At 41.0% G+C, this 14,604-nt stretch overlaps 1 protein-coding gene across 1 annotated transcript in view; it reads right to left on the reverse strand.

Moving 5' to 3' along the window:
• Window positions 1-8,660, reverse strand: part of VSTM5 (V-set and transmembrane domain containing 5) — an 11,224-nt gene extending 2,564 nt beyond the window's left edge. Inside the window, exons 1-3 of the mRNA XM_081950718.1 lie at window positions 8,358-8,660; window positions 944-1,276; window positions 8-145 (exon numbers count right to left, since the gene is read on the reverse strand). Of these exons, the coding sequence (XP_081806844.1) occupies window positions 8-145; window positions 944-1,276; window positions 8,358-8,451 (565 nt within the window). The 5' untranslated portion in view covers window positions 8,452-8,660. The remainder of the gene's footprint in view (window positions 1-7; window positions 146-943; window positions 1,277-8,357) is intronic.
• Window positions 8,661-14,604: the final 5,944 nt, after the last annotated feature.

The raw sequence follows: 14,604 nt of genomic DNA on the forward strand, positions 1-14,604 counted from the left end.
GCATTACCTTGGAGTTGCTGTGCCTCCATTTGCAGAAAGTGGACATATTTATTGCACAGCCACATCAAGCAGATCAGAACAGCGGACGCCGCGGCGAGGAAGGCCAAGAAGACGACCACAAAATGCAGGTCTTCGTAGCGAATTTCTAAGGGAGGGAGGCACATAATGCGGTGAGGTTTGACCACACAAATGCATCGGCTTCACTTAAGCAGCTGGGAAAAAGAAAGTCCAGGCTTCCGTCATCCGTTTTTGTTTTTTTTTTGCTTTTTGCCCCTCACCTTTCCCTTCTTGCAGAGACACAAACACAAACATGCACGTTCCAATTTACCCTCTGACACACACACACACACACACACTCCCCAAAAATAAAACCTATCATGAAAATAAGCCCCAGCATGTTGTTATGCAAGAGAATTGCTTCAAGTCTGGTACTCAGACAAGTCAGCCATCAACAGGCAGACAGAGATAAACAACATCTACATACCATCCAAAAGAAACCCAAAGGTGCTTTTTTAGGAGTCAACTGGTCTTTCTTTTCTTTTGATTTTTTTTTTCTTTTGAAGACGTTTTGCTTCTCATCCAAGAAGCTGCTTCTGCTCTGACAAGATCCTGTCAGAGCGGAAGAAGATTTTTGGATGAGAAGCAAAATGTCTTCAAAAGAAAAAAAGAAGGGATCAAAAGAAAATAAGACCCCGTCTTATTTTCGGGGAAACAGGGTATATTTCGCACTTAGCAACATAAACTTTGGGCTCAATTGTGGTGGTAAGTTGAGTGTATTTCCACCTAGCTTTTGGGCTCACTAGCTGTCACATTGAGAACTTCCTTTCAATAGATGGACCTTGAAGTTCTATTAGAAAAGGAAAGCTCATAACTCTGGGTCCACATCTGCTAAAACTGGACATCAGACATATTAGAGAAAATATGAGGTCCTGTCATTCCATACCATAAACATTCAACAGGATGGTCCCATATAGGATGATTCCCAATTCGTCTCTCACCGTGACTAAGTAATAACCGGAGTCTTTAAAATCCACCCTCAGGAGCTGCAAGGAGCCATTGTCATAAACATTTACTCTGTTTTTGTAACCGCCGGATATATTGGCATAAACGCCAGTCTTCCATTCGGCGATTTTGGTTGTGCCGCTTACTGATGTGTGCTTCCACTCAATCACCGGGCTTGTCTCACCAGTATAGGCCACTGACAGCAAAACGTTTTCGGCCACCGAACTGTTGACGTTTGGCTGTGAGACGAATAAGGATATTTCTCCTCCTTGAGCTGAAAAAAAAAACCAAACAGAGGCATCACTGTTAAAGCAATCTTCACCAAGGGTTCCCGTCGGTTGGATGATCTACTACAGTAGTGAAGTTTTTCCCACCCCTGCCCTCCCAGGAGTCCCCACACAGCCTGTTTTGGATGCAGGTAAACGCAAGGTGCGCCCGGAGGCTTGGGGAGGGCAAAAAACAGGCCTACCAGAAGTTCCGGAAGGCCGGAAACAAGCTCGTTTCTGGCCTCCAGAGGACCATTTTCGCCCTCCTGGAGGCTCATGGAAGACCTCCAGAGTCCACGGAGGGCAAAAACACACACACGCGCGCCTTGGTGGAGGGGGCTGACTAGGCCACGCCCACCATGGCCTCGCCCACCCAACAACCGGGCAGAGAACCCTTTGCTAAAATTTTTGAAGCCCACCCGTGACAATTGTTTTTATTTACTTCATGTATTGATTTATAACAGGGCTGTCAAACTTGCAGCCATGGGCCAGGCGCGTCAGGCGCTGGCCTTGCCTGGTTTAGCGAAGGGGGAAACAGTCGTGATACATCACGTGACGCCGCCGTGACGACGCGAATTTGATATCCCTGATTTATATAGCTGCTCACAACCTCACAATTTGTTGGCAAACATGGGAATGAAAACAAACAAAGCAAAAATAATGAATAGACGTGACAACAATGGTACCGGGGGGGGCGGGAGGGGAGGCTAATCATTCAACCAGTCAACCGTGATCAAGTCAAAGAAAAGCTTCTTTCATTCCCATGTCACCTCCAAAAACCACAAGTTTCCCAACCAAATTTCCTTTGAAAAAGAGCAGTAAAAGCACACATACACCTTATATACACACTATCTATCTATCATCTATCATCTATCATCTATCTATCTATCTATCTATCTATCTATCTATCTATCTATCTATCATCTATCTATCTATCTATCTATCTATCATCTATCTATCTATCTATCTATCTATCTATCTATCATCTATCTATCTATCTATCATCTATCTATCTATCATCTATCTATCTATCTATCTATCTATCTATCTATCTATCTATCTCTCATCTGTCTGTCTGTCTGTCTGTCTGTTTGTCTAGCTAGCTAGCTACTTACCTAGCTACTTACCTACCTACTTACCCACCAATGGTGGGTTTCAAAATTTTTTAAACCACTTCAGTAGTTGGGGCCTGCTTTGAGAGAGTGGCTTTCCGGCAATGTGACTGGGTGGGAGCGGCTTGCTGGCCGTGTTACATGGTGGGCGTGGCCAACTTGTAAAATGTGGTGAAACTCACTTAACAATGCTCTTGCTTAGCAACCAAAATGTTGGCTCAGAAACTCTGGCATTTGAAGCACGCAAGTCTTAAAGCTGTCAAGTTACAAGACCCTTGCACCCCTAACCCCTTAGAAAAAAAACCCCAGGGGTGTTCAAACTTGACAGCTTTAAGACTTGTGGACTTCAACTCCCAGAATTCCTCCTCTCTCCCTTCATCTTGATGATTTCCGGACGGGCGGGAGAGGGAGCTGGAACCGGTTCTAAACGGCACTGTAGATTTGTGGAATCTCTTCTATAGAAGAGGTTAGAACTGGCAGGAACCCACCCCTGCTACCCACCCACCCATCATCTATAATCTATCATCTATATCATCGATTATCAATCTAACTACTTACCTCTCTATCATATCTATCTTTCTATATCTATCTATCTATCTATCTATCTATCTATCTATCTATCTATCTATCTATCTATCTATCTAACCCACCCACCTATCATCTATAATCTATATCTATTATCTATATCTATCTATCATCTATATCTATCTATCACCTACCTACCTCTCTATCATATTTAGCTCTCTCTCTCTCTCTCTCTCTCTGTGTCTATCTATCCACCCACCCACCTACCTATCTATCATTGATTATCGATCTATCTACCTACCCTATCTATCTATCATCTATCATCTATCTATCTATGTATCTATGTATCTATCTATCATCTATCTATCTATCTATCTATCTATCTATCTATCTATCTATCTATATCTATCCATCCATCCATCCATCCATCCATATATCTATATCATCTATCTATCATCTATCTAATCTCTTTCTAATCTATATCTATCATCTATCTATCTATCATCTATCTATCTATCATCTATCTATCTATCTATCTATCTATCTATCTAATCTATCATCTATCTATCTATCTATCTATCTATCATCTATCTAATCTCTTTCTAATCTATATCTATCATCTATCTATCTATCATCTATCTATCATCTATCTATCTATCATCTATCTATCTATCATCTATCTATCATCTATCTATCTATCTATCATCTATCTATCTATCATCTATCTATCTATCTATCTATCATCTATCTATCTATCTATCTATCTATCATCTATCTATCTATATCATCTAGCTAGCTACATATCTTTCTGTCTCTTTCACATACATTCTGTGTGTATACACATGCATACACCTTGTATACACCCACACATTCTTACTGTAATAGGACCTTATTGGTTAACCAATAAGTTAAAGATTATTGTATGCCTTTTAAAAAGGAAAGGCTTGCAATGTTTGATCAAAGAGAATGGTGCCAATGTAAACTGGCAGTTAAGGAAACCATCCCAACAAGCTTAATAATCAGTTGTTCTTTGGAATCCAGCTAGACAAGGCAATACCCAACTAAGCACAGTTGGCCCCGGTTAGTAACTGGGAGGGGGAGCCTAAGAAATATCAGGGCTGGAGCCTTAACTGGGAAGTTGAAAACCCGTTCTGGTGGAAGTCAATGTTAAAGCACTTCCATTCAGGCAATTCTCAACTTACGACCGCGGTTAGGAGCAGAATTTCCATTGCCAAGGAAGGCAGTGGTTCAGTGAGCCATGCCCAATCTTTTCTGCCCTGGTTGTTAAGCCAATCACTGCGGTTGCTAAGTGAAGCATGCAGTTGGTAAGTGAATCTGGCTTTCCCCTTTGCTTTTGCAGCTGGCAAAGTCACAAATGGTTATCGCAACACACACACGCACACATAGTAAATACATACCAATTGGCAAGTGCCAAAATTTTGATCATGTCAGCATGAAGAAGCTGCAAGGATCATAAGTAAGGGGACCGGTCCCAAAGAATTATTTTCAGTGCCATTGAAACTTCAGATGGTCATTAAACATAAATAACGTGTTTCCCCGAAAATAAGACAGGGTTTTATTTTCTTTTGACCCCCAAAATAAGCACCTAGCCTTATTTTCAGGGAGGTCTTATTATTTTTAAGGTGCAGGAGATGGTGAGCGTGGTCACCTCATGGTTGCAATATTTTCAGGGAGGGCTTATTTTCAGGGGAGGGCTTATCTTAGTGCATTCACTCAAAAGCCCAATTGGGCCTATTATCTGGGGAGGTCTTATTTTGGGGAAAACAGGGTACTTGTAAATTGAGGAGCACCTGTTTTACAGCTAGGAAAATTACAGGGACATGTTCTGAAGTTGAGCTCAATGTCCTGTATAAAAGTTATGGGAACAGAATGGCATTTTAGACATCTGTTGGTCAAACCATGGGCGGGCCCAGTCAAATCTTAGAATTATGACCTGGTTGCAAAAGGCACCAATTATCACATAAAGAAGGAAATTGTAATCTCTTTATTCCGTATAGCGATAAAGAGGTTCTCTCATCACCCAGGTCTCAAGGGAGGAGCCTAGTACAGGTAGGCCTTGTCAGGGGAAATTTCACCCTGAGCTAATGAGGTCTAGAAATCGACGGCTTTCCAAACAGCATATCTTCAGAAAAGCGAAAGTAAGATCCAATAACAAGTTCTAATTAAAACAATATGAAAATAAAATGAAAACAAATCTATCTAATTGTTACATTTTGGCAAGAGCAAATTATCATCCACCTTCTTGGCAGACGAACAGAAGATCAAAAGTAAAGAAGTCTCTGGAATGTGTGATGTATTAGAAACGTCTTAAGCATGCGCAGTAAATCATTGCTGATAAGGGCCTATGACCTGCGCAGTAATTATTCTCAGTTCAGCTAGCAAACAATTAACGCAGTGACAGGCCTCAACTTACAACAGTTCATTTAGTGACCGTGTGAAGTTACAAGAGCAGTAAACCCTCATAAGTAAGTTCAGAAAGGTCGGCAGTTTGAATCCCTAGTGTTGCGTAATGGAGTGAGCTCCCGTTACTTGTCCCAGCTTCTGCCAACCTAGCAGTACGAAAGCATGCAAATATGCAAGTAGAAAAATAGGGACCGCTTTTGATGGGAAGGTTAGTCAACCTTGAGCCAGTCAGGATCGAACTGCTGGCAGCCGGCAGTCAGCAAAAGTAACCTGCAGTACTGCATTCTAACCGCTGCGCCCCCATGGCTCTCGTGACTGGTGGATTCAAAGCCATTGTTTGGTCTGCACTTCAAATCAAGGCTGGTTTTGGATAGCCAACAATATGTGGGCAGGTGGGTGTGTGTGTCTGTGTGTGTATACACAAATATTGAAGTCAATCTTGACTTCTTAAGAAGTTCATGAAGTTTTCTTAGCAACATCCTTGGATGTCGTTTGGCATTCTTCCTAAGAGTTGAGCAAATAACTTCTCAAAAATCAGCTAGTTACCGGTAGTTTTTATGCCTGCTTGTCACAAGAAACAGTTTTATCTACAGTCCTTGACTTACATCTGTTAGTTTAGGAACAATTTGCAGTTACAAGGGCACTGAGAAAAATGAATTAGAAACAGTCCCCACCATTGCAACTGTTCCAGCACCCCTATATCATGAGGATATGATGAGCAAAATTTGGGTGCTTAGCAACTGGCATGTATTTATGATAATTGCAACACCCCAGTGTCATGGGGTCACTATTTGCAATCTTCCCAGACAGCTTCGGACAAGCAAAATCTACGGGAGAAACTGGATTCACTTATCAACTGTGTAATTCACTTAACAACTGCAGTGATTCATTTAACAACTGTGGCAAAAATGTCATGAAATCAGGTGCAACTCACTTAACACTGCCTTAAGTTAGCAATGGAAATTCTGTTTTCCAATTGTGATTTTAAGCCAATAATTATCTAAAAGTCTATAGAGATTCTCAGTCATCCAGGTCATGGTTATCCCAAAGGTGCTTTTTCAGGAGGCAAATGGACTTTCTTGGGTTTTTTTTTAATATATATATATATATAAATCCCTCCATTCCCCACCATCCAATCAGAGCGGAAGAAGCTTCTTGTATGAGAAGCGAAACGTCTTCAAAGAGAAAAGCAAGAAAATCCAGTTGCCTCCTGAAAAAGCACCTTTGGGTCAAGGATAATCAACTGAGGATAAAAGAAATCTATTAGCACATGAAACCAGCAATAAAATGGCAAACTACAAACAATGACATGACAAAGCACATTTCAGAGACTGGACAGCTACTTGTGTGAAATGGTATAAAGGTCTCCTGCTTGAGCAGGGGGTTGGATTAGAAAACCACCAAGATTATTATTCCAATTATTATTCTGTTATTCAGTCACATCCTTTCCCGGTATTTGCAAAACAGCTTTAACAGAATAACAGAGTTGGAAGCTTTTTCATTGTTTTCGCTTCACCTTCATCTCTCCTCCACACATCACACTGTCCTTTTCTAAGATGTTTCCTATTTTGGCAAAACTCCCATTCCCTGCTCCTGCTGTTACCATCCCCTTGTGCATAAACACTGGTTATTTACCTGTCGCAAAGCAGGACAATCCAGTGAACTGAAAAAGGGGGGAAAATTTTTGCACCTTTAATAGAATAACACAGTTGGAAAGGACCTCAGAGGTCTTCTAGTCCAACCTCCTGCTTAGGCAGGAAACCCTAAACCATTTCAGACACATGGTTGTGCAATCTTTTCTTTAAAAATCCCAGTGTTGGGGCATTCACAACTTCTGGGAGCAAGTCATTCCACTGATTAATTGTTCTAACTGTCAGGAAATTTCTCCTTAGTTCTAAATTGCTTCTCTCCTTGATTAGTTTCCACCCATTGCTTCTTGTTCTTCCCTCAGGTGCTTTGGAGAATAGCTTGACTTCCTCTTCTTTGTGGCAACCCCTGAGATATTGGAACACAGCGATCATGTCTCCCCTAGTCCTTCTTTTCATTAAACTAGACATACCCAGTTCCAGCAACTGTTCTTCATATATTTTATCCTCCAATCCCCTAGTTTCCTGCCTAAGCAGGGGGTTGGACTAGAGGACCTCCACAGCTCCTTCCAACTCTGTTATTCTATTGTATTCCTATTGTATTCCTAATTCTATTCCTATTCCCTATTCGATTCTATTCCCATTCCCAATTCTATTCCTCTTCCACTTCCTCATTCTATCCTATTCCTATTATATTCCTAACTCTATTCCTATTCCCATTCCCTGTTGAATTCTATTCCCATTCCAATTCCATTCCATTCTATTCCCATTCCCAATTCTATTCCTATTCTATACCTAATTCTATCCTATTCCTATTCCCTATTCTATTCCTATTCCTAATTCTATTCCCATTTCCATTCCCAATGCTCTTCCTCTTCCTATTTTCTCTTCCTCTTCCCCTTCCCCTTCCCATTCCCAATTCTATTTCTATTCCTATTCCATTCCTAATTCTATCCTATTCCTATTCTATTCCTATTCCTAATTCTATTCCTATTCCCTATTCTATTCTCATCCCCATACCCAATGCTATTCCTCTTCCTATTTCCTCTTCCCCTTCTCTTTCCCATTCCCAATTCTATTCCTTTTCCTATTCTACTCTAGTCTATTCCCATTCTCCGGGAAGGTGGGGGGGGGAGGAAGCAAAACGACCGCTTACTCCTTCTCCCTTACACACAAAAACCCTCCTATGGTTGCCAATGTCTTTGCTCCGACCCGGGTTTCTGAGGGCGCGTCAGGCAGAAATTCCTAGGATTTCAGCAACAGGCGCGCCCCTTTCCCCTCGCGGCCTGCCCTGAGCCAGGAAAACGACCACCTGTTCAGCGTCCAGAAAGGGAGCAGGGGTGGGAGGGGGCGAGGCGGCGGAGGGAAAATAGGCTATGAAGGAGGTTTTTCCCCTCGGTCCCAACCCCGGACTTGGAAGGGGAGCCGCGCCAGGCACTCACTTTGCAGAGCCCACTGGGCGGCCAGGCACAAAGCCACCCAAGCCGCTCGGACCCCCGGTCGGCGGCAGCTCTGCGGTCGGTCGAGAGGCCTCATCAGAAAGCGGGGAAGCGCCGCCGGGGTTCATTCAGACGATCTTCTGGGCCGACCTGGCCGAAGAAGAGGTCGGGAGGGATGCGGGGTTCCATGCGTCGTAGGCATGGAGATGGCAGAAGCCCGTCGGCGGCGCGACGAGCGTTCCTGGTCCCGGCTTTTCCCTCAGCAAGAGGCCGAGCCGGGAGAGGAAGGCCGGCTGCCGCCCTGCCAGCCCGGCTGCTCTTGCTTTGGGCTGCGGCTGGCCCGGCGCCAGCGACCTGCCACGCTCGGCGCTCGCCCTGCCCAGCCCGGAGCCGCCCGGCCTCTTGTTGTTGGGCAGGCTGGTGAGAAGATGGATTCACCCAGCCGGGCACAGCGCCTTGGAGTCAATAGATTAGATTAGAGTGGAATGGAATAGGAATAGGAATAAAATAGAATAGGAATAGGAATAAAATAGAATAGGAATAGAATAGGAATGGAATGGAATAGGAATAGAAAAGGAATAGGAATAAAATAGAATAGGAATGGAATGAAATAAGAATAGGAATAGAAATAGAAAAGGAATAGGAATAGGAATAAAATAGAATAGGAATAGGAATAGGAATGGAATAGGAATAGAATAAAATAGGAATAGGAATGGAATAGGAATGGAATGGAATAGGAATAGAATAAAATAGGAATAGAAAAGGAATAGGAATAAAATAGAATAGGAATAAAATAGAATAGGAAAGGAATGGAATAGGAATAGAATAAAATAGGAATAGCAATAGAATAGGAATAAAATGGAATAGGAATAGAATAAAATAGGAATAGGAATGGAATAGGAATAGAATAAAATAAAAATAGAATAGAAATAGAATAGAATAGGAATGGAATAGGAATAGGAATAAAATAGGAATAGGAATAAAATAGGAATAGGAAAAGAATAGGAATGGAATAGGAATAGAATAGGAATGGAATGGAATAGGAATGGAATAGAATAGAACAGAATTATTTATTGGCCAAGTGTGATTGGATACACAAGGAATTTGTCTGGTGCAAATGCTGTCAGTGTACATAAGGAGAAAAAGAAAAAAATACATTCATCATACGATACAACACTTTGTGATAGTCATAGGTTACTAATAAGCAATCAAATCTAGTACAAACCAGAAGGAACAATGGAGTTCAGGTCTCCCCAAGTTAGTGCTCATGGGTTGTACTGGAATTCATGTCCCATTATTCCCAGTCCAACAATTCAAAAATTGTGAAATTTGACATCTCATTCACACAGTCAGATCTGGGTTTGTTAATCTGATCATCAGTTTCCAGTATCAATCAACCAGCTGGATATGTGTCCATTCTTTCTTTTGTTTTGTTATTCGGAAACTTATTTGTGTTCACTCCAAAGTGGCAACTTCTAGCAAAGTCTTCATCTTCAAGTTGTGCCCTCAAATAGGCATGTGATGTTTTTTTCCCATTGATTTGCCAAGATGCCTTTTATCTCCTCAAATTAGCACTGTGTCTGCTGATCTCACAATCTCATACATGTAGTCCTTAAGACCCACAACTGAGCCCAAAATTTCTATTGCTAAGTGAGGGAATTGTTAAGGGAGTTTTGCCCCACTTTATGACCTTTCTGGCCATAGGTATTAAATACATCACCTCAGTTATTAAGATAGTAACACGGTTATTAAGTCAATCTGGCATCCACAATAACTTTAATTATCAGAAGATCGCAAAAGGAGATTGCATGTCCACAAGACATTGCAACTGTCATAAATATGAAGCAGCTGCCAATCATCCGAATTTTGATTAGGTGACCAGGGGGATGCCTCAACAATCATTCACTTTTTCAGTGCTGTTGTAACTTCAAACTGTCACTAAATGAATGATAGTAACTTGAGGATTCCCTATATTATTTTGCCAGCTGGACTTATTTATTTCCAGCTAAGTGGTGACACTTCTCAGTTCTCAGTTTAACCCATTTCTCTTTTGGCCTCTGAAGTCAATCAAGGCTCTATGCTCAGCCTTTCCTGCTGTCAGTAGAGGTTCTGATAAGTTGTCATCATTTCACAGACTTTTTTTTTAATCAACTGAGCGAATGGGGCCTTGAATGGATATAAAGGTAAAGGTTCCCCTTGCACATATGTGCTAGTCATTCCTGACTCTAGGAGGTGGTGCTCATCTCCATTTCAAAGCCGAAGAGCCAGCGCTGTCCGAAGACGCCTCCGTGGTCATGTGGCCAGCATGACTAAACGCCAAAGGCGCATGGAACGCTGCTACCTGCCCACCAAAGGTGGTTCCTATTTTTCTACTTGGATTTTTTTTAAGGTGCTTTCAAATTGCTAGGTTGGCAGAATCTGGGACAAGTAACAGGAGCTCACTCTGTTATGCAGCGCTAGGTATTCGAACCAGCGAACTGCCAACCTATCTGATCGACAACCGCGTCCCCTTAAATGAATGGATGTAACTCTCTCTCAAACCAATAGTTTAGATTTTTATGGAAAGACATATGAGAAGCAAATACAATATATGATGGAGAAGGGCAAGGCACTGATTGAATGCTATTGTTTGCTCTATCCCACTAGTCAGAAGAAAAGGCATGATGGGGCCATGGTATTCTTAGGAAAGAGACAGGAATAATAAAAGAAACAGTTATTCAAGTTTAAACTGTTTTATTAGACTGTGGAACAGAGATAGATATGCCTGAATGCGCACACTAATTGTTAGAACTAATTGCAAATAAATACAATAAATGTTGATGAACTTTATGAAATAAAAAAAAATAGTACAGGCCTTAAAAAAAATCAAAAGTAACACAACCCAAGAAATAGAGAAATATGTGTGTGATGGAATTGTAGAAAAATAAGAGTACCCTGGGAAACAGCGTTTGTCGAAATAGGAATGCTGCTGGATCAGAATTCAACCAAACGCATTTATTCGCTTTATTAAAAACCTTTCATGGGCAATCTCTGCAGTTGTACGATAAAATCTTAATAGGACATCTGTTCCTGGCAACAAAGCAAGCTGTAATAAAATGCTGGTGAGCTTTGAAGGGCCTGACGTGAACTACTCACTGGCATGAACAAGAGCAAAAACAGAAAAACAGCCAGAGAACATTGGTTAGCGTAGCTTAGTGAGCGTTCAAAGCAGGGGTGGGCTTCAAAAATTGCAGCAACGGGTTCTCTGCTCAGTTGCTGGGTGAGTGTGGCCTAGTTGGCCTCCTGCACCATGGCGGGGGGGGGGGCGTTTTTGCCCTCCCCGGGCTCCGGAGGCTTTCCTCAAACCTCTGGGAGGGCAAAAACTTCCTCTCTGGGCTCTGGAGGCTCTCCAGACACTGGAAATGGCCCATTTCCAGACTTCTAGAACGTCCGGGAGACTCGTTTTCCCCCCCTCCCAGGGCCTCCGCGTGGGCCCTGCACTTATCTTTCATCCAAACCGGGCCGCGTAGAGTTCTGGGAGGGGCGGAATGAGGTGGATGGAGCCAGCCAGGGGTGGGATTTTGAGGTTCTCCGAACCAGCCATTAAGTTAGCTACAGGTTCTCCTAAACCTGGGCGAACCCGTAGCAGCCCACCTCTGACCATCCCTGACTCCCAATAAAATTTAAAATCTTACCAAACAGGTATCACTATCAAATACAAGTTCATAATTCTACAAAGGAAGTATCATCCTGGATATTATATAAAAATGTTATGCTTCAAAGTTGGCCTGCCATAGGAATATTGACACTAAGAGTCTTTTATTCTTTTATTAATTGTGAGATAATATGGCTTTAATCCAGTATACATATTTTCTATATTTTTTTCATTTTTCCTGTGTTATATTATTATTTTAGTTTGGTTACACAGAATTAAACAAAAATAGGAACTATATTTCCAACTCTTCTATATATATCCCCTTTTTAGGTATCAGCAGTTCAGTTTTCCTCCCACCTTTGTATCCTGTGAGGTTTTAAAGTTTCTCTGGGGGATCTGAAATCATTAATAATAGAATTAAGAATAGACTTAGAAAAGAGCATCAGACTAACAGGAGCCAAAAAGCTCTTATCTGCCTCATGGTGCATTAGAAATCGCAAAGCTTTTACTCAAACATGGCAGTTTCCATCTTCTTTTTAACACAATATGTAGCTTTCAGACTATTTTATTAGACTAACAGTAAATGGTCTGCTTTTCACATTGTTGGCAGAAGGATTTTTTTTTTCTTTTCATATTGCGCTTTGTAAGAAGATTCTTGTAGAAGATCATTCTTAGACACACATATCCATATTGAACCAAAAAATGTAGGCTGCTGCAACTTAAAAGATTTTTATATACAGGTTATTTTGATGCATTGCTCAGAACAGATGTATAAAATGCACAGTGCTCTCTGATGTCAGCTGGGAGACTTATAAGCATTAAGTAAAGATTCCAAGTTAGTATGTTATTTTAAAGAACAGCATGGCAGAAATGTGCTTCTCATTATTTTCTGGATATGGATGGTCTCCCCCAAAAAGATGCATCCAGAACATTACATTGGAAATTGAGGGTGTGTGTGTGTGGTTGTTGTTAGATTTTCTATGATAATGAAAGCAGGATATCCAGTTTAAAAATTGGTGGGGGGAAGGCAGATTTTGAATCTTGAGAAAATGCTGAAGTTTCTTTTGGAATAAATGTCCATCTAGGTTCAGTTCCAAGTGGAAAAAAAACATACAGGATTCATGGAAGTTGTTTGGAAAGAAGGATTATTTTTTTTGAGAAGGTTTTTTTTTATTTTTTTTAACATACATATAATATAATCCAAAGCATACCTATACATCTTAACAAACATTTTTTGAATATTCAATAGTATAGCAATTATTTATTCCATTAAGCCTCTTCAATTTTTGTTTGCTCTTTTGCTTTCCATACACCATATAATAGTCTATTTCGTCTTCAGCTCTCCTCCTCTCCTCCTCCCTCCCTTCTTCTTCCCTCTACCCTCTCTCTCTTCTCTACTTTCCCTTGCTCTCTCCCTCTCCTCTCCTCTCTTTCCACACCTTCCCTCTCTCCTGCTCTTTCCCTCCCTTCTACTTCCCTCTCTCCTATCTCCTCTCTCTCACTTTCCCTCTCTTTATCTCCCATTCTCTATTTTACATGGTGTGTTTCCACCTTTTAGCAAACCTCATTTAATATCAATGGAATTGATAATTATATTCCCAATGAAAGAAGCAGGGAAAAATGTTTTCCATATTGCTAGTTTTTATTTTAAAGGTATACCTTTATACGAATTCCAATTGTTTCCTCTCCCCACACCCTAACAACCTCTTTTTTGGATGGAGTGCAAGACGGATTCAAACTTCCCACTATCTTCATCATGTTGCTACATATTTTTACATCAATAAGCGCCCCTATTTTGTTTCATCTTGTAATTTTAACTATACATTATTAGATGTATTTCCACATTTTCCCTCCATTCCCCCCCCCCCTCCTGATAACTTTCCCAACTAATATTTTTCTTATTTGTAATCCGGCATAATCATTCCACCTTCCATTATTGATACATATCAGCTGGCCTACAATCTTTATTCACCTTAGTTAATTTACCTTTAATTATTTTTTGCTTATAATCCTTTCTATATCATACACACATATTACATTTCAGTGTTACAGTTAATTAACGTTCACAATAGTATATGCTTTGCAAACATTCTCCATCTTCCCCCCCTTCTCATCTACCAATTTATTATTTTCCCTTCCATTTATTTTAAAAAAATCTTAAATCCCAATCTCTGAACTTCCGTCGTAACCTCTTCAGGATTTCTCCTCAACCTATTTCCCCTTTTTATTTTCTTATTATATTTTCCCCCTGTAGTGAACTCTTTTCTTTCTTTCATCATACTGCCTGTCTGTTCCATTCTTTTATTTCCTTTTCCCTTTTTTTAAAAATTGGGACATGTTCTTCCCTCTTCTTTATATCCCTATTACGTCCAATGAGATCCTTTATCTGCTTATTATTTCTCTCATTCTTTCTTGCTTTTTCTATCATTGGGTGTTCAATTTCATTGGAAAGAAGGTTTATTGATGATGGACAGGATCACGTGCCTTGAGATGCTGGGGGGGGGGGAAGGGAAGAAATGCTGAGAGTGCCCTGGTTTTATGCCCTCTCTGGGCTTTTGAATTTGAGCTTGTATTCTGATTGGTTGTCAGACTCCCATGGGGCCATGCAGGGGCAAC

This window comes from Natrix helvetica (genome assembly GCF_964273705.1).
Source record: "Natrix helvetica genome assembly, chromosome: 4".
In the NCBI taxonomy this organism is placed as follows: domain Eukaryota; kingdom Metazoa; phylum Chordata; class Lepidosauria; order Squamata; family Natricidae; genus Natrix; species Natrix helvetica.